Raw genomic sequence first — 18516 nt, 5'->3', positions numbered from 1 at the left:
GTGAGAACACCGGACTTCCGGCAAATCGTTTTCAAACCCACCGTCGTCTTTCGCTACTCAGGTTAAACATATATAAGTCACTTAGATAACTTAAAAATGTTATTGTTTGGCTTTTTTCAGTATTTTATTTGTTACTGAGTATAAATCGGTTTGGCTGAGATTGAAGTTAATAGTTTTTACACAGCTGAATAAACGTCAAGCAGACAACTGATTATCAGAAGTGTGAGATGCTCGAGAATATACTCCGGTGTCCCGTTATATTTTAGATAGCAAGGAGTTTATTAAACTTCACCGAAACAATCTGCAAATTTCATTAAAATTTAAACTATCATATTGTCCTTATTTTTAGTTAGCACATGCCTTAAACACTTAAAGCTGTAAGCTAATGATAGTTATATAAGAGCAGATGCATGCTGGTGCAATAAGCTGTACGTTTTACGTCCAATGGATGCACGATCTGATTAGTCGACTAATCGCAAAATTAATCGGTGACTAGTCTTACTTACTTAGCACTTAGTTCCTCCTACGCCGGGCGGTGCATCGGGCAGTGATCTCCATCGATGTCGGTCAGCAGCGAAGCAGTCGCTGCTGACTAGTCTACTATCAAAATAATCGTTTGTGACAGCCCTAGTCTGAATTCCTACCTTTGCTTGTGTTTGGTGGCAGGTTGGGGTGGGTACTGAGATAGTTTTGGATCTCGTCAGTAATTACATTTCATAATCATTCCCTACAAAAAGTTGTTGTGCACTTGTCTTTTTAATTTAAACTCTCACCACTAAGACCAAAATGTTTTGTGTACCTGTGTGCTGCAGACACAAATCCGAAAGCTTAAACTGTTGGTGTGTCACCCAGGAATGTATTTGGTAATCCTGTAAGCGCTGCAGTGTTGTGCACAACCTTTAAAAGTGAAGTCCCAAAACTGAACAGTACTTATGAACATACATGGTTATGTTCGAACCCTTCATACTGTTTTTATATCCTTGAAAAAAAGAAAAAGGAAAAGGCAACAAGTCAGAATACTTATTACACATTTGGCTGACACACCTATCCAGAGCAGCTTCCAGGTGAGGACAGAGAGTTATGTGTTTGTTTTGCTAAAAGCGCGCACCTCATGCTGAGGCAAGACACGGCAGGACCTTGCTGGAAGTTTGTCTGTCAGACTGTAGCTGCTCAGGCATCTGTCATTAATGACATCACCAATGTGGCTCAACCGCTGCTTCTGCTTAGCTCATCTGCTTCCTCCTTTTTGTTCCTTGGTGTGGTACAATGATAGTGTGGTCCACAATAGGAGAAGGACGTATACTGTAGACAGCAAAAGGTTGTTTTCTGATTTGTATGGCGTTATCTTCTGTCCAGTGCTTGTTTGTAAATAGATTAAAACAAGGAAGTGGGACCAATTATCCAGAGAAAAGCCTCAGGCTGTTTGAATTGATCTCTCTGGTCATGCATAGCTTGTATAACTAGAGCCAAGCAATAAAGTAAGACATTAATCAAAGTGTGTGCAAGAAAATAAAATAAGCCTTGCAAGAATCACAAGATACATTAAGCTACCTGAGTGGCTTAATGAGTTGTTTTGCCTGGATAACAGAACGTTCTCGATGTGTGAGTAATCAGGAAAAGGCTTTAAATTAACAGCACAGAGTGTCCCTGTATAGGAAAATGGTCAAAGAGTGAGCTTTATGTAACAAAGCCAGTATTGAGGATACACCGATTGTGCGACTAGATCACACAGCATCCCAGCTTTGTTAGGCTTTCTTATATTTCTCTCTGTGTCACTTTTCCATCTTTATAATTGGCACACACAACATGTCAGACTCTTCTAATGGTAATGGACCTTGTGTTAATGTGGAGAGTGTAGCTACAGAAAAGGGCTTTTGTGTGGGGAAAGAACCCAGTTACAGTTCATTTGTTCTCAACTGTCCCCTCTCAACCCTCAGAGCTCTAACCGGTCCAAACGGACACAGCTAGTGAGCTTAACTGAACTTGAGAGACAGATATTTCCCTTAAGAGGTAATCCAAGTCCAACACAGCTAAGAGGAGCCAGGGAAAGAGTGAGTATTAAACTGCAATTGCGAGGTTGCCAGAAATATGTCTTAGATGGACACTTCTGAGCTCTTTATTCTTGATACTTATTTAAATATGCAACTTTTTTCTGAAATGTTCAGCACAACAAGGCCAAACAACAGATAACCTAAAACATTTTGCCTTAAATTGAAACATAATGTCTAAGTTACCTAGGAGTGCTCTTCATTGCTCTGTTGTGTGAGCTTGTGAGTGTATAATATGTTTTGTAGCATTGGAGTTTTTTCTCCTTTTTTTTTTCTTTTCCACCTTTTCTGTCTCTGTTATCCTGTTTAGTTATATGGAGGAATAGGAAAATACTTTTTCCAGTAAAAATTTGGATTGAAATTGTACCTACCATAAGATCTCAGTACAGTGGTACAGTTTATAGGGCAAGAGAGGAAACTCGAGAAGATTCAGAAAGACAAGAAATAGGTGCATCAAAAGGGGACAGGAGTACAAAGCCTGCTTTGAGGTCCCAATTTGGCATTTTTTTCACCACCAGAAGACAACACAAGGGCTGCTTTATTCAGGGGTCTCAAAATACTCTTCACACCATTTTGGCAGGTTAGCTCATAGTGAGGTGTGGCATCTACATCGATGGATGGAAAAGTTGTTCTTTGGAGTACGCCTTTTGTGTTTGTTTTAGTTTATCCGCTGTTGCTACTGTAGGCAGCCACCTGTTTGTGGACATGCAACCTGAATGCATGAACAGTGTGACGACTCAGTGAAATCACCACTTTAGAAATAATAAGGGAAGTTTAAACTAAAACATTAAGTGTCACGTCGATGCAGTGGTTGGCACTGTCAGCTAATAGGCTGGCTGGCTGGCCTACTTTGGCTGCCTTCTACACTCCAAAGACATGAATGTTCAGTAAATTGGTTATTCTAAATTGGCCATAAATATGGATGATTTTTCTATCTCTCTGTGTTAGCCCTGCGATAGGTCACTCCTGGTAATCTGTCCACGGTGTATCCCACCTGTTGTCCCGTAGGCAGGCTTCAGCTATATACAGCTGAGGTAGGATCCAGTCACTCTGTGACCCTGAATGAATTTATATGGATGAAGGGTTCAAAAAATATTATTAGAAGACAAAATTTGATGGTAGTGCTTGAACTCGCGCAAGAGTAAAGGTCTCAGTGATGAGTTATTCCCTGTGAAATGTTTACTGTTGCACCTCATGGGGTTTTATTAGTAGTGTTATAAATATTCTTTCAAAAGAAAAAGACAAGTATGTCAGCAAGCATTGCAGTCGAATAGTAGTAGCAATATCAAATGTCTGAGCTCAGCAGGATTCGTATCAGTGTAAGATCGGTGTAAAATACATTTTACTCAAACGTTCAAACATGTATGTGATGACTTTGGAGTCCACAAACAAAGGACCACACCAGGTCAAAGCATGTGAACAAATGAAATTTATTTTACACAAGTAGCATCCAGCCCCCCCCCCCCAACCCCCCTATAATTTCCTAAAGACACGGGCAGTTTTGTTGTTAGATGAAATGTGTAGATTATTGTACTGCACTTTTATGGATACATTAAAAAAAGTAAAAGTATTTTTACAGTGTACAGGTTCAAATTTGTAATGTTGTTTTGGAAATACTTCTGTTTGAATGTCAATCATTCGTGTTGCTGTAAACATATACAGTATAGCTGACAATGTTGATGATTTTAAATAAATTCCCCACTTGGCTGGTTGGGATTGAAGAGAGATTAAATGCATGATTAAATGTTTTTGAGCATTTTGTACATTTTGAGTTAAGCTTTTTTTCAAAGTTGTTTGTCTTTGCTTAGGCTCAAATGGATGTAATGTGACACTAAGAGCTCGGTTTTCTTCCGCAGTCTCTGTTTATGCAATTAGTCTAAAAATAGGTTTTCTAGCTAAATGCCTTACAATTACATAATGAGTCCTTACAGTACTTCTAATGATGTTCTCGTTATCTTTCCAGGTTCCTGAGATCATCAGTACATTGAGGCAGGCTGGCAAAAGCTCGGCACGCAACAATGACATCACCACCGTTTCCAACAAGGCTTCCACGGGTTCTGGAGGCAGCGATTCCTCTGAAACGTGGATTTGCGCTCTCTCTACTACAACCACCTCCATGGCACCCGCCGCTGCTGTGTCTCCGACAGCGTTTGCCAAAAAGTTTGAGGTATTATACTGCGGCCGCGTTAGTGTTGCTCACAAGAAAGCCCCTCCTGCCCTGATTGACGAGTGCATCGAGAAGTTCAGCCAGCTGCGTGGCTCAGGGACAGCTGATAAAGGGGCAAATGATGGGGGATTGGTGGGTGGGCTGAAGAGGGCATTAACCTTCCAATCCAATGGACTGGGGAGTGGCGCTGTTAGTAACGGTGCAGCAGAGAGCCCAACCACTGGGAAACGCCCAATTCTGTTCAAGCGAGACCCCAGCTTTCCCTGCCTACAGGCCCTGGATGAGAATGGCCTCTCACCAGAGATTTCTAACAGCAACACTACCGATCCTCAGACGCGGTCCGCTGATGTGCAGCCCACCAGCCTGAAGGAGAATAGGACCATGTTGTTTATGGTGGGTGAAAAGGCGTGCGCGCGCGCGCGCACACACACACACACACACACACACACAAATTGAAGGCGTGTTCTGAGTTCTCTTTTGGATGCTCCAAACATCTGTATTTGTTCTCTATTAAGGACTTGTAAGCATAATTTTTATTATTATAATGTTACTTATATAAATATTGCATGACAGTGTAATTAGAGGTCAACACGGTGGCGTAGTGGTTGTAAGTAAATGAAGGGCATTATCCTCCATTCTTTTTTTCACTGAGATGCTGTTGTTGATGACACACTCAAACAAGGTGCCACCATGTGACCACATCAGTAATTTCCAGTATTTGTTCCTGTAACTAGCGAGTGTATCTAGCAATACATGCTTGACTCATTTTGTTGAATTTGGGCCACACATCGCCAGCTGCTAGTATCTCCCCTTCAGCCTGGTTATACTTGATCGTGTGCTTTTTGCTTCAAGTGGTGGAACAAGTTTGTTTCCACCTGTAGCAGGAACAGATTTCTTGCATATTTTGCAAAGTATTGCTCTTTGTTCAAGATTGTTGAAGAAGTTCCCCTTGTTAGGTGCTAAACTGCCATTGAAGGCTTGCACACAAACCATTATATGACACTTTTATGTCAAGTAAAAATTTATAACGGTATTACCATGAATGATATGGCACAGTCCTAATAGTTGGCATGTTTTCCATGTGCTTGATGGGGCTTGCTTGGGTGCTTTTTGCCTTCCTTCCACAGTTCGAATGCATGCTTGTTGGGTTAACTAGTGATTCTCAATTCACTGTAGGTCTGAATGTGAGCATGAATGGTTGTCTGTCCCTCTGTGTCGGAGCTTTGATAGACTGGCGACATATTCAGGGCGCTACCCTCTTATCACTGTATGTTGACTGAAATGGTCTCCAGATGCATAGTGTTGATTGTGAGAACAATTAAGACATTTCTGGCTTTCTGAACAGATTTGAATACCAGACTACAGATTCAACGTTGAGTTAAAAAAAACAAAACAAAACATGGTCACATTATCTTTGTTGAATTTATCACCCATAATGCATACCATTTTAAATTAATGTACCAAAATTGATTGAATCCACAGGAAGTTTGATTGTAAAATTTTTTCCAAAGAACATTCATACTCATAAGAATACAAAGTATGTTAGTAGTGCAATAAATTGCTGTTCAAGATTAAAAAATAAAGCCCCTTATCCAGTTGCTCAAGGCCAAAAAGGCAGAGAAGAAAACAAATATATAGACAAAAATATAATGACTCCGCAATAACAAATGCTGACTGCTGCTCAAAATGAGTCTCCCTAATTGACATTTTCATGACCTCAGTGGTCTCTTGCCAACAGGAATTTCCCTGTTTGTTTTACAGACAGGAAATAGTCACAGGTCAGTGTCCTGCTCTGCTCAGCAGATACAGACACATTATTAACACTAACTATACATCCTGTTACTGCCAGAGTAGCCTCATCCCAGTGCGATCATCGCCTCTCTCTTTTGCTTCAGTTATAGAGACACAGATCAAATATCTTCATTCCTCTCAAAAAGCTCTAATTATGTTATTAATATTTGATACAGAAAGGCATATTGAAAGGGACACTGCAGGGAGGGGAATAGCTGTGTTCAGAGAATTTCAAAACTGATAATGGTCGGGGTCGTGGTAGATGTAAATAAAGGCCGTTGTCTACATATACAGGGAGTGCAGAATTATTAGGCAAATGAGTATTTTGTCCACATCATCCTCTTCATGCATGTTGTCTTACTCCAAGCTGTATAGGCTCGAAAGCCTACTACCAATTAAGCATATTAGGTGATGTGCATCTCTGTAATGAGAAGGGGTGTGGTCTAATGACATCAACACCCTATATCAGGTGTGCATAATTATTAGGCAACGTCCTTTCCTTTGGCAAAATGGGTCAAAAGAAGGACTTGACAGGCTCAGAAAAGTCAAAAATAGTGAGATATCTTGCAGAGGGATGTAGCAGTCTCAAAATTGCAAAGCTTCTGAAGCGTGATCATCGAACAATCAGGCATTTCATTCAAAATAGTCAACAGGGTCGCAAGAAGAGTGTGGAAAAACCAAGGCGCAAAATAACTGCCCATGAACTGAGAAAAGTCAAGCGTGCAGCTGCCAAGATGCCACTTGCCACCAGTTTGGCCATATTTCAGAGCTGCAACATCACTGGAGTGCCCAAAAGCACAAGGTGTGCAATACTCAGAGACATGGCCAAGGTAAGAAAGGCTGAAAGACGACCACCACTGAACAAGACACACAAGCTGAAACGTCAAGACTGGGCCAAGAAATATCTCAAGACTGATTTCCCTAAGGTTTTATGGACTGATGAAATGAGAGTGAGTCTTGATGGGCCCGTGGCTGGATTGGTAAAGGGCAGAGAGCTCCAGTCCGACTCAGACGCCAGCAAGGTGGAGGTGGAGTACTGGTTTGGGCTGGTATCATCAAAGATGAGCTTGTGGGGCCTTTTCGGGTTGAGGATGGAGTCAAGCTCAACTCCCAGTCCTACTGCCAGTTTCTGGAAGACACCTTCTTCAAGCAGTGGTACAGGAAGAAGTCTGCATCCTTCAAGAAAAACATGATTTTCATGCAGGACAATGCTCCATCACACGCGTCCAAGTACTCCACAGCGTGGCTGGCAAGAAAGGGTATAAAAGAAGAAAAACTAATGACATGGCCTCCTTGCAAAAGTATTGCGAGATCTCGCAAAACAAACTCGGGATCTCGCAAAAGTATTGCGAGATCTCGCAAAAAAACTCGGGATCTCGCAAAAGTATTGCGAGATCTCGCAAAACTCCAACAATGGCGGCAGCTACTTAGTTGTAATATTACTCTTTCTGGGTCACAAAATACACTTTTAAGATATTTTGAGGCGTGAATGTAGTTCTGTAAACGTCAGATACCTGCTCGGTTTACAAGACATCACATATTTGCAAAAGTGCTCCGACGTTTTTGGAGATCTGACACCCACTAGCTCGAAGCTAACGGGAGGTCGAGACCTACTACAGCCGGGAGGAACACCGCTTTCCCGGCACATCGTGCCTCGACCTCCCGGTCGGCTTCGAGCTGGCGGCCTCCGAAGAATGCGGCTAAAACTTTTGCGAGATCTCGCAAAAGTCCGTCTTAATTTTTTTTTTTTTCTCCCTAATTTTTTTCCCCTCCCATGTCCCCTGCGGGGCTCCGTAGTTTTTTGTTAAGTTGCCTAATAATTATGCACAGTAATAGTCACCTGCACACACAGATATCCCCCTAAAATAGCTAAAACTAAAAACAAACTAAAAACTACTTCCAAAAACATTCAGCTTTGATATTAATGAGTTTTTTGGGTTCATTGAGAACATGGTTGTTGTTCAATAATAAAATTATTCCTCAAAAATACTTGCCTAATAATTCTGCACTCCCTGTAGGCTCGGGAAAAAAATAACAAAAGGACTGTTACATAGGCAGACTGAAGTTTCCCAATAAAAACCTTTTTAAAAAATTAAATGAAATGTCCGCTTTCACACTTTATGGCTGTTTCTGTGTTGTTTTATCAAACTTCGTGCATGATTAGCAACGCTGTCCGATGGCAGGTTCAGTCTACATGGTATAAGCCTAATTATGGCCTGATTTGGATGACAGTTTGGGAATGAAAAAGGTCTTTGTGAACGGCAGTCATTCGTTTTATCTCATCTTTGTGTCATACTGGATGAAAAGAAGAAGAAAAAACGACTTTGGTTTCCTTTTCATTCATTTTCTTACTCCTTCCTAATGAAGTCACATACACTGCAAAGGATGGCAGTCATAATTTGTATTGTGTAGTTTGCTGTGTCGCTCTTATTCACAAAAAGAGACATAATTCTGTAACTCACTAATCAGATATAGAATTAAATATAACACATATTAACATATGTATTATATTTAATTCTATATGCATTCATATTTATTTGTTTTTCTGTGTTATCTTATTATACTTCATGTTGTAAGTTTATATATATTTATAGTCAGGGCTGTATTGTTGTATAGTATGATGGTGTGTTATTTTTCTTATTTTTTGTTTTTGTCTGACCTACCAAGGACTACAGATGAATAGTAGGCTTTTGGCTAAGTCTGACATTTATATTGATATGTTCATAATTATTCACTACCCCTTTTAAATAATTTGCAACAGACAAAAAATGTTGTGTAGTATTTAATCCAGTAAGCAGAGTGATTTGCGACCTCTAATAAAAGCCTGTGAAAACACAGGCATTCTGTTTCCTTCTGCATTTAACTAAATGTAGGCCCTGGACACTATTTAAGGAAACACTGTATATAACTTCTGTTAAGTAGTTCTGTCAGTAAGATTTATAACTGTAGTCACTGCCACACCACAGTTGTCACACACTACAGAAAGAAAGCTAGTAAGGTCATAAACACACATGCATTAACTGTATTTTCTTTGTGTTTCTTTGTGTTTTAGGTGGGCAGGTCTCAGATCTTCTTGGTTAGTCCAGACACTAAGAAAGTTGCAATAGAGAAGAGCTTCAAAGAAATTTCTTTCTGCTCACAGGTATGATCGTTACAGTCCTACTACTATTCAAGCGTGACTATGATTATGATTTTTTTTTTTTTTAAACCCACTGTTTGTCTGTTTCCAGGGTATTCGTCATGTGGATCACTTCGGCTTCATTTGCAGGGAGACCGTGGAAGGGGGAAACTGCCACTTCGTGTGTTATGTCTTCCAGTGTACAGATGAATCACTGGTGAGACATGAAGTGGATAAGGATTCTTGCTTGTGTCCAGACACAGTTCATTCAATATTCCCATGTAACAGACTCCAAATAACTGAGTCACAGTTAAGATTTTGGACACTAGCGCAGTGTCATTTTGTGTTATTATCGCCAGCTGTTGAGTTTTTACAACAGAAGTGGTGCAGCTACATTTTTTTTCAATTTTGAATGTGTGCTGAAAAGGAGAATTTTACCCATTGATTTTTTTTTTTAATATCAGTCCCTCCCACTCAGTGTTTCGAGTTGATCAGCCTACTTCATTTAAGAGTCAATAAGTTTGCTTTGGATTTAAAATGAAATGCCAGAAGGCAGGAGGGTGAAATTTCTCATAAGTGTTTTCTTTTTTCCTGTCACTTCAGATTAAATATATCTGTAAATCATAGGACCTATGACTCAGTGCTCTGGGCTCCACTGACTCATAGTGTGCCAAGTACTCAATTTTGGTTTGGAAAAAAAAGCTACTGTATGATAGCTAGCTCTGCGCTGTGAGTATACTGTATTTCTTGAAAGAATCAGACACTTGTTCTGTTAAACATCAGCTGCCAGAGTTCATTTTAACAGGTTGTAAAATGAACATTACATAATGTCTGTTCCCATATGGAGCTGGAGTTTTGATTCCAGATGTGCAGTGGCTCTGCTTTTCTGTTTGCAGAGCTAGATTTCCATTTAGTGTTGTTAAAGACCTTGTACACTCAAAGGGAGATGTTCTGGTGTTGGGGATAGAAAAGGAGCAAATCAGATGCTCTCCAGGGATTTGGCTATTAAAATTAAACAAACTGAACAAAACTGGTTTCACAAACCAAGAATTTAGGAGTTAACACTTATTATGAAGCATTTATTGCTCTTACAATAACAGTGTAGGGGAAAAGACATACATCCTAATATTTATTTGGTATTTGCCTAAAAACACTGAAGCTTGTAGAGGGCAATAAATAATTTTATTTCACTCTTCTAAGGTGGACGAGATCATGCTGACTTTGAAGCAAGCGTTCTCTGTGGCCGCCCTGCAGCAAAATGCAAAGACTCAGAGCCAGCAGTGTGACAGCTGCCCGATGCAGCAGCTCCACAGGCTTTGTGAGAGCATAGAAGGTAAGAAGGTGTCCTTAAAGCTATAAGTGGTGTCTCTATGTTGTAGATGTGTACAACTCTTTATATTTAGGCTTTTAGGACTGTCTAAGCTGCTGTATAACAAATCTCTAGTGAGACTAGGCTTGCTTGTAGTGTGTTTATATTCTGTATTTTCTTTATTTTCAGGTCTACACCCATCTAAAACTAAACTGGAGCTTCAAAAACATTTGGCCACTTTGGACAATGATGATCAAGCTTCAGTCTTTGAAAACACTATGGTAATGAGTCTGTTGTGCCTGTTGACCTGAAGGGCGCAGTGTAAATTTTTAAATTTCCCTTCAGGTGGTTGTAACAGGAAAACTTCCTAGTAAGCAAGGTCATCGAAGTTTATCGTGGATAAATGAATGTGGATTCACAAGTTTTTTTTGAGGGGGATTCACAGAGATGCATTTTTCTTTCTTCACAGATAATTTAAATTTTTCTGCCACCTCATTTCTCAGTTTTGCCTTTACAATGTTTTTTTCTCTCTTCACCTTGCTTAGCTTTTTGTTTTGTTTTCAGTAATGGGCTTGAGTACTTTTAATGGGGTCTGCTGGGCAGGCACGTTAAAGGGAAACTGCCAGAGTAATAATGCAGATACATTGTGCTGTGTGACTTAGCTAACATCTGCTGGTGGTGTAGTAAAACTGCAACCCAACAGAGCTAAGCATGTCTTTATTAGCTCACTGTGCTGTAGGTGTTAATGTACCTCAATTTCACCATTTTTTGGGAACCTGGTGTAAAAATTATTTTCCAAATGTAAACTTCTGCAGATGAGTTCTCTGAAACTTACCAGCTTAAACAGACTTGTGATCAATTTTAGATTTTTCTTTTTTTCCAGTTGAAACGTTTCCATTTCTCATAATAATTTTAGCAAAATATTTTATATATATATAAGTAGAATAGAATAGAATAATCCTTTAATTGTCCCACAAGGGGAAATGTGGTTGTATCAGCAGCAAAAAAACACACATATACAAAAAGAACGGGACACAGAACAGAAAACAAAAAACATAATTTTTACATATTTCCATCATTTATATATAATAAGTATATATAATATATACAAAAACTCATCAAATATATTGATTAATCTGTCTGTTTGTCCAGAGGGCTCGTCCTAAGAGTGATCAGGAAGAGAATGAGTTGATAATGGCTTCTTTGAGAAATCTGTATGAAGCGAGACAGAAGACCCATCAGCACACAGTGCAGAAGGAGAGCAAACAGGTACCTACTGGACACCCCTATGAAATACATATGCACTTCTGTAGCAGAACACACTCTTAAGTCCTACATTTCCTCTCTATTGTCATTATTGATATGAAAGACTGGTCCTCTAAGGAAAGACAAAATTCCCTTTTTCTGACACACACAAATTGCCGTCATTGCATGCCTCTGAGGACCTCCCTTCCTCTCGCTCACTGTTGCTTTCTGTGTCTTTTCCTGTCTCTATGTGTATGTAGATGTGTGAGGATGTCGCTCCAGCAGTGGAGGCACAGCAGCAGAGTAGCAGCCGGCAGCGACTCGAGGAGTTCAAGAGCCGAGCCAAGCGCTCTCTCACTGAGTCCCTGGAAGGGATCTGGAAGGTAACAGTGCTGTTTCTGTTTTGGTTTGTGTGCAGAAGTATGTTCTGGTATGTGACTATATGCAAATTACATACCTGACCTTTTGGTTTGGTAAGAAGCAAATACAGTTGTTATAATAAATGTCTTTCTCCATGTGTGTGCTTCCCATGTTAATATGTAGGTATATGTAGGTGTTTAAAAAGTGCAAAACAGTGGGTACCTAACAATTCCCACTCCCACACTCCCAAAGAGTGCTACACCGTTGTAGTCATTTAGCTTAGCTTTTCCACATGCAAGAAGTGCTGTTATTTTATATAAATTAAAATAAATCGTGGCTGTACATTGATATTAATTCATAGGTAGGTGTTTGATTTTCAGTTTCAGGCTTTGGATATTTTTTTTTAATTAAATGAGGAACTATAAACTATCAGACTAATTGCTTGCCATCCCTCTCACTTTCATAAAAAGCTCAATAGAACACATGAAGATAAGATAAAAAAAGCTTAGGACTTGGAGTGAAAACAAGCACAGGAAATATCTACTGACAAAGTGGCTCAGTTTACACATAAAGTGTAGTGGACAGTTCGGGGCTGAAATAAAGCTGAAAGTATAGATTATGCAAACCTTTATTAATATATTTTCATTATTTTATTCATTGTTTTTGCAGTGTAACAGGAAAAAAAGCAGCCCGTTAGGATGAGAGAGTTCATATTTATAATATTTATTTTTAGCAGTTTTTAGTCTTTACATATAGAGTAAAGCACTGAGAAATTGGTTGGGAAGGTTGTGTGTCTTGGTTTGTGATCTTTGCTCACAGGTAAAAACCATGTGTTTAACACACGTGTGTTTGTTAATGGCAGGGAAGCAGCAAGGCCAGAGCTCAAAGGGAGAACAGCGAGGGAAGTGAGAGCAGCTCATCTATTTGTACTGTCAACAGCAGCCAGGATCAGCCCTGTTTAGATGATCCTTTGCCTGCTCATCAGCGATCAACCAGCCCTCTCAGGTAAACGCTCCTATATGTAAAGGCTACCTCATATCTCGGGTTACTCAGTGCTTTAAAGGTGAGAACTTGTTCAAGTCAATATGGGGTGCTGTGTGTACATTAATGAGGAAAAAATGAACTTAAATGATTTTAGCAAAAGGCTGCAATAAAACAAAGAGTGTAAAATGTAAGGCGGTCTGAATACTTTCTGTACCCACTGTATACTCACTGCTCAGCGGTACATTGGATTAAGTTTAAAATCACATTAAGCTTTCTCTCACTATGTGGTGCATATCATAAACTTAGACTTGTGTAGAAATTATTGCATTCATGAATTTTTATTCCTTTCCTTTTTATTATCTTCAGGTGTCACAACTCAACAGGAGACCTGAAGCACATTGACACTTCTCTGCCGCTGTCACACTCTTCCTCCTCTTTATCCGGGGATGCTCAGCCACAGGGCTTCCGCCGCCGGGCCAGCACTTTCAGCCACCCTACCACCCCCTCCTCAGCCGAATACTCACCGGAGCACATACTAATTCACCCACCACAGGACCACACTGCAGCTACCAAGCACAAGCTTGTGCGACACTACTCCGTCAGCACGGACACTCCCCACCAGAGCAAGTGAGTAGAGCATGTGAGTGTTTCTGTGTGTGTGTTTACAGATAGACTAGTAGAAATTTTATTTGGATAGTATTTGTTAAATTTTACTTTGTGCTTTCATACAGTTGACTGTAATAATAAGGCAACTTAATGAATATTATAAGATATCAAAACGTAATGGAACATATAAAAGAGAAATAGTGCCACTTATTAATAACAGACAAATACAGTATGATTATTTGTGTCTTCAAGATGCGTACAATGTCATGTGTGTAAAGGAACTCGCTGCTATGAGAAATTTAGAAAAGGGTTGGATTTAGTATTTTATTTAATTTAGATATTTTTTATGGCTTAAAAAGTTGATGGTTATAGTGATGGTATTTTTACCTTGTGGTCTAACACCCTGTATCGGTTTACCTCAGTTCCCAGAATAAGGGTTGCAAAGCCAGTTTGGAGAGTACGCATCGCTTTGTCACTTTGAGAAAAAGATAATGAAACTATGTGGTATTTGCAAGTAGTAATGAAGCTGTGTGTGTGTGTGTTGTCGTTTAATACTGTGGTTCATCAAGTCTATGACAATGAGGAGCAAGCAGTATCATCTTTTTCCAAACGTGTTAAGAGGATTTTTGTCATGTTTGAGTTTTCAGTGACACCAGCATATTTGTGTCAAAAGAAAGTGAAACTTGTACGTGGATTACTGCATCATTCCTCTCCCTGGATGTTGGCTTTACTTGCTCTCCATCTCAGCCTTCTGCAAACCTTTTTCTCTGTTTTTTTTTGTTTTTTTTTTTTTTTTAAATCTACGTGTTTCTAACATTTTGCAGAGTTTGGTAAAAACATGTTCTAAATGATTGATATCAAATGCAAAATGGGTTGATCAAACTCATTTTACTCATATAGACCATATAGAGATAAAAACACAATATTCTGTAGTTTCATGCTTGACAAAAATCTTGTTTATATGATGCATATGCACTTATAGTCACATGTTTTTCTCCTAACTCTATACCGGTTACTCTGAAACTCTCCTTCTGTTTAAATACATTTGTCATTGCCCATTATATTCTTTACTTCCTCTCATTCTCTCTGCACTCGCACTGACTCTCAGACACGTCCCATGCAACTCTGCTCTTCCTCCTGCCCTTCCTTGTCCTTCGTCCCACTCTTCTCTCCTCCTTCATCCTCCTTCCTCACCTTCTTCTGGAGCCCGGCTCAGTAAAAGAAGGTGAGAATCTGTTTTTTAGTTTAACTAATGTTTTTCTTTGTGTTTTTAAATGCTCTCGTACTAACTTTTCATACCTTCCTGTAGTCTTGTGTTCTGTATTTTTCTGTAGTTCGCCATTCAGACAGAGACATGCTAAATTCATCCCTCATTTATAATCGCTGGGCTGTTTTCAGCTTTTTTCCACCTCAGCAGAAAATGTCATCATGCTTTTGGTGATATCGATGGAATTACGTCTGCATGTCTCTGTTAGGATGCGATTCCACGATTGTTCTTTCATTTGTTTTTGCCTTCTGTTTATCGCCACCTGCATCTCAGTCCTCTGGGTGGTCTCCGTGCTCGTCTCCACTCTTCCTCATCTGTCCCTAATTTTCTGAAATTTCCATTTCTGGCCACTGTCCGAGAGAATGATTGTCCTGACCCAAAGAACAGGTACACACACACTCGTACCAAAAGTCAGTGTAAATGTCTGTTAGTAATAGCAAAGTCATAATCTGTACTTCTGGTTTCATACAGTCTTTGAAGTGGTTTTGATATGTGTACATGCACATGCATGCATACATGTATGTGTAAAAAGTAAGTTCTATCTATCTATTGACTGTTTATCAGGGCACATCTGTAACTACATCTCTGTATTTGGGTGTTTGTGCTGTCAGTGATGTAGTGGCGCTTTCCACACCAAGTGCAGCTGGTGGGGTCGGGGAAAGCCCTCAGCGCAGCCGCCGCCACTCGTGGAGGCAGCAGATCTTCTTGCGGGTCGCTACTCCTCAGAAAGGCACAGACTCCATCGGTAAGGGACACCCACACACACTTAAAACTTTTGAAATCATGGTTAAAGACATAATTCACTTCATGCTGGACCCCTCATTGTTCTTGAGACTGTAGATAACCCCAACATGCTGTGTTGTCATCATGCTCTAAAAAGCAATTCTTGTGTGAAATTAGTTGTATTCCTGTTTATCTTTGGTATATTAGTCTGTCTAATGGCTAATGTAAATTTTAACTTTGGATCCACTTCTAAGCTGAGAACAGAAAAGCTGACAGCGGCTTGCAAAGCTGAAAGTGAAAACACACTCCATAAAGAGTGTGTGTACATGCTTTGCTTTGCTAAAGCCCAGGTTTCTTAAGCATGACAAATTAGCATGAGGCTAACAAATGCGCTGATGGAGTAGAAAATTATGTGGGTGGTCAACTAACAGTATGCTGATTTATATAAACATGACACAGCCACTTCATGTAATGACCAATGCATTCTAGCAATTGCAAATTACCAGGCTGAAAATGAGCAGAACTGATGAGGGAGTGAGTAATGTCTTTACAAAAAGTACTTTTTTTTCCTGCTGTAAATGAAATTGCTGGAGAAGGGGTACAAGTGTGTGTGTGTGTGTGTTACTAGAGCAAGACTTTTAGCACACTAAAAGTCAAACTTTGTGTGTGTGCACACTGTTGAGTAAAGATAAAGGACAAAGTTTTGTGTAGAAATGACAAAACATATGACAAAAAAAACAGGGTCAAAGCTTTGGCTTAACATTCTCCGTTCCCAGTTTGCACTCACATTCTTAACCTCTCCGCCTGCCATTTCAGATACACAAACATTCATAGGAGAAACTGTCACAGGAACATGAACATTTGTAGATAAATTGTTTCCTATTAAACCTGACTCAATTGAAGTACCTTGCTTACTGCATACCTTAGTAAATCACATGTTATTCAGTTTAATACTCCTCTAAAGTTTTTGCGAGTCTAAACAGGAAGCTCATATGCACATATGCAAAACTGAGAATGCGCTGCTTCAGTAAGCTGTAAGTTATTAAATCTGCTCCTGCGGTGCAGACACAAAGCATTTCCACTGTGTGTCACTCTTTCATTTAGTTTTATGCTAAGAACTCTCAGAAGAGTTGAAGGCAGAGATTCTTAAGTTAAACGTAACTCCCTATCTGTTTATCATAACAGTTTTAATTTCTCATCTCCTCCATTTTGGGGAAGCAGTATACTTTTTATTACTTCTTTATTATTAATATATATTTTTTTAATCTACGGAAGTCATGCATTAAACATATATTTATATTATATTTAGTTAATCACAGTTATATTTGTTGTTATGTAGGGCTGTAATGAATTGATTATACTAACAGTTGTTGGCAAAGCCCCAGACCTTTTGATATCATCAGTAAATTGATCAGTAAACTGAGCAAATAGTACCCAGAAACCTCTTTCTTGATGTTGAAGTGATACTTTATAAAATGCAAGGTGAAACTAAGAATTTGTGATATATTCATGTGCTTTTTATTTGTTTTGGTTTTGGTTTTTTTGTTTGTTTTTTTACAAATCCAGTATTGGCACTAGATCAGCGGTCCCCAACCTTTTTTGCGCCACAGACTGGTTTTTGTCTGACAATATTTTCAAGGACCGGCCTTTAAGGTGTCGTGAACAAATACAACAAAATAAAACCGGTACCAAAAAAAGACGATTCATTCATAACACAAGGGAACAGACCCAGGAAACCGAGTCAACGATAAAAACTATTTAAAACAAACAAAACAAAAACCGATAAAAACTCTGAAAACCATAAATTTCACACCCAAGCCTCAACGGTACTAAATGACTCACGGACAGGTACCAGTCTGTGGCCCGGGGATTGGGGACAGCTGCACTAGATGATTATTCTGGTGGAGTGTTAATTTTGTGTTACTGCAGTATAAATTTCTTCACTGTCTAATGCTGCTGGTTGATTATTTGAATGCTTGAAAATGAAGATTTACCTAAAAGCTTGAAAACCTTGAGCAAACAGTAGTAATTGTTGCCTGGGAAATGACAGCTCTTGTCAAATACCGTCAAGGTATGACGGTTACAAGTAGAAAACTGTATAACTTTGGGTAGTGAACAGTTACTTTGACTTCAGATAACTTTGAAATATCAATCACAACATATGTTGACATAAAAATGCCTGTATTTCAGCTTGTGGACATGTCTTAATCATGCTAGTGCTTGCAAGTCTTTGGATTCTGTGTCATAATTATATGTACAGTGCACTCAGGACAGAAGAAGTGTTGACAGTTGAGATAGTTGAGCTTCTCACACTGTAATGCCAGTAAGCACCGAGCAGGAAAGAAGCATGATCCATGTGAGCTGATATAAAACAGTTTTCTCACACAGTGCATTTTATTTATAAAAAGAAGTGTTTTCTGTACTTTGTTATGTCAGTGTTTATTTTGTGTTATTGGAAGACTAACAGGGTGTACACTGTCTCTTTCAGTAACATGCATGCATGCATTATTATGATTTTATTATGTTTTTATGTCCACTGACTCCTTGATTCATCAGCTAATTGCTAAATTGCTGCTTTTCAAAAACTCATTGAGAATAACTAGTTTCACTAGTTTCCACTAGCGGTGTCCTACACTCCCATGTTGTTTGGACATGTATGTGCAGCACATAATGTGTTGTTAACTAGAATGCTTGTTGGTTGTCTAGATAAATTATTAAAATGTTAACTAAGAGGCGCTCAAGATCTAACCACTGGGGGGTGCCAAAGATCACATTTCCCAATGTTACGCTTTGTGGCTTTAACGGCACATTACAGCTACAAAGATTTCCATACAGTTAAAATAATACCTCCCTGGTGCACCTTCAGCAATATTTAAATCCTCACAAAGGTGGTATTCT

At 39.3% G+C, this 18516-nt stretch overlaps 1 protein-coding gene across 8 annotated transcripts in view; it reads left to right on the top strand.

Moving 5' to 3' along the window:
- The window catches only part of tbc1d1 (TBC1 (tre-2/USP6, BUB2, cdc16) domain family, member 1), a 50784-nt gene that overhangs the window by 12841 nt on the left and 19427 nt on the right, over positions 1-18516 (top strand). For 6 of the 8 annotated variants that reach the window (XM_040024335.1, XM_040024333.1, XM_040024334.1 and 3 more), the window contains 12 exons: positions 4012-4608; positions 9059-9148; positions 9237-9341; positions 10325-10457; positions 10623-10714; positions 11586-11702; positions 11939-12061; positions 12901-13043; positions 13389-13649; positions 14737-14853; positions 15169-15282; positions 15507-15640. In XM_040024335.1, the coding sequence (XP_039880269.1) occupies positions 4012-4608; positions 9059-9148; positions 9237-9341; positions 10325-10457; positions 10623-10714; positions 11586-11702; positions 11939-12061; positions 12901-13043; positions 13389-13649; positions 14737-14853; positions 15169-15282; positions 15507-15640 (2026 nt within the window). The remainder of the gene's footprint in view (positions 1-4011; positions 4609-9058; positions 9149-9236; positions 9342-10324; positions 10458-10622; positions 10715-11585; positions 11703-11938; positions 12062-12900; positions 13044-13388; positions 13650-14736; positions 14854-15168; positions 15283-15506; positions 15641-18516) is intronic. The other 2 variants (XM_040024337.1, XM_040024338.1) reach the window with 2 other exon arrangements.

This window comes from Simochromis diagramma, unplaced genomic scaffold (genome assembly GCF_900408965.1).
Source record: "Simochromis diagramma unplaced genomic scaffold, fSimDia1.1 OVJJ01000302.1, whole genome shotgun sequence".
NCBI lineage: Eukaryota > Metazoa > Chordata > Actinopteri > Cichliformes > Cichlidae > Simochromis > Simochromis diagramma.
This window is presented reverse-complemented; position numbering and strand designations above follow the sequence as displayed.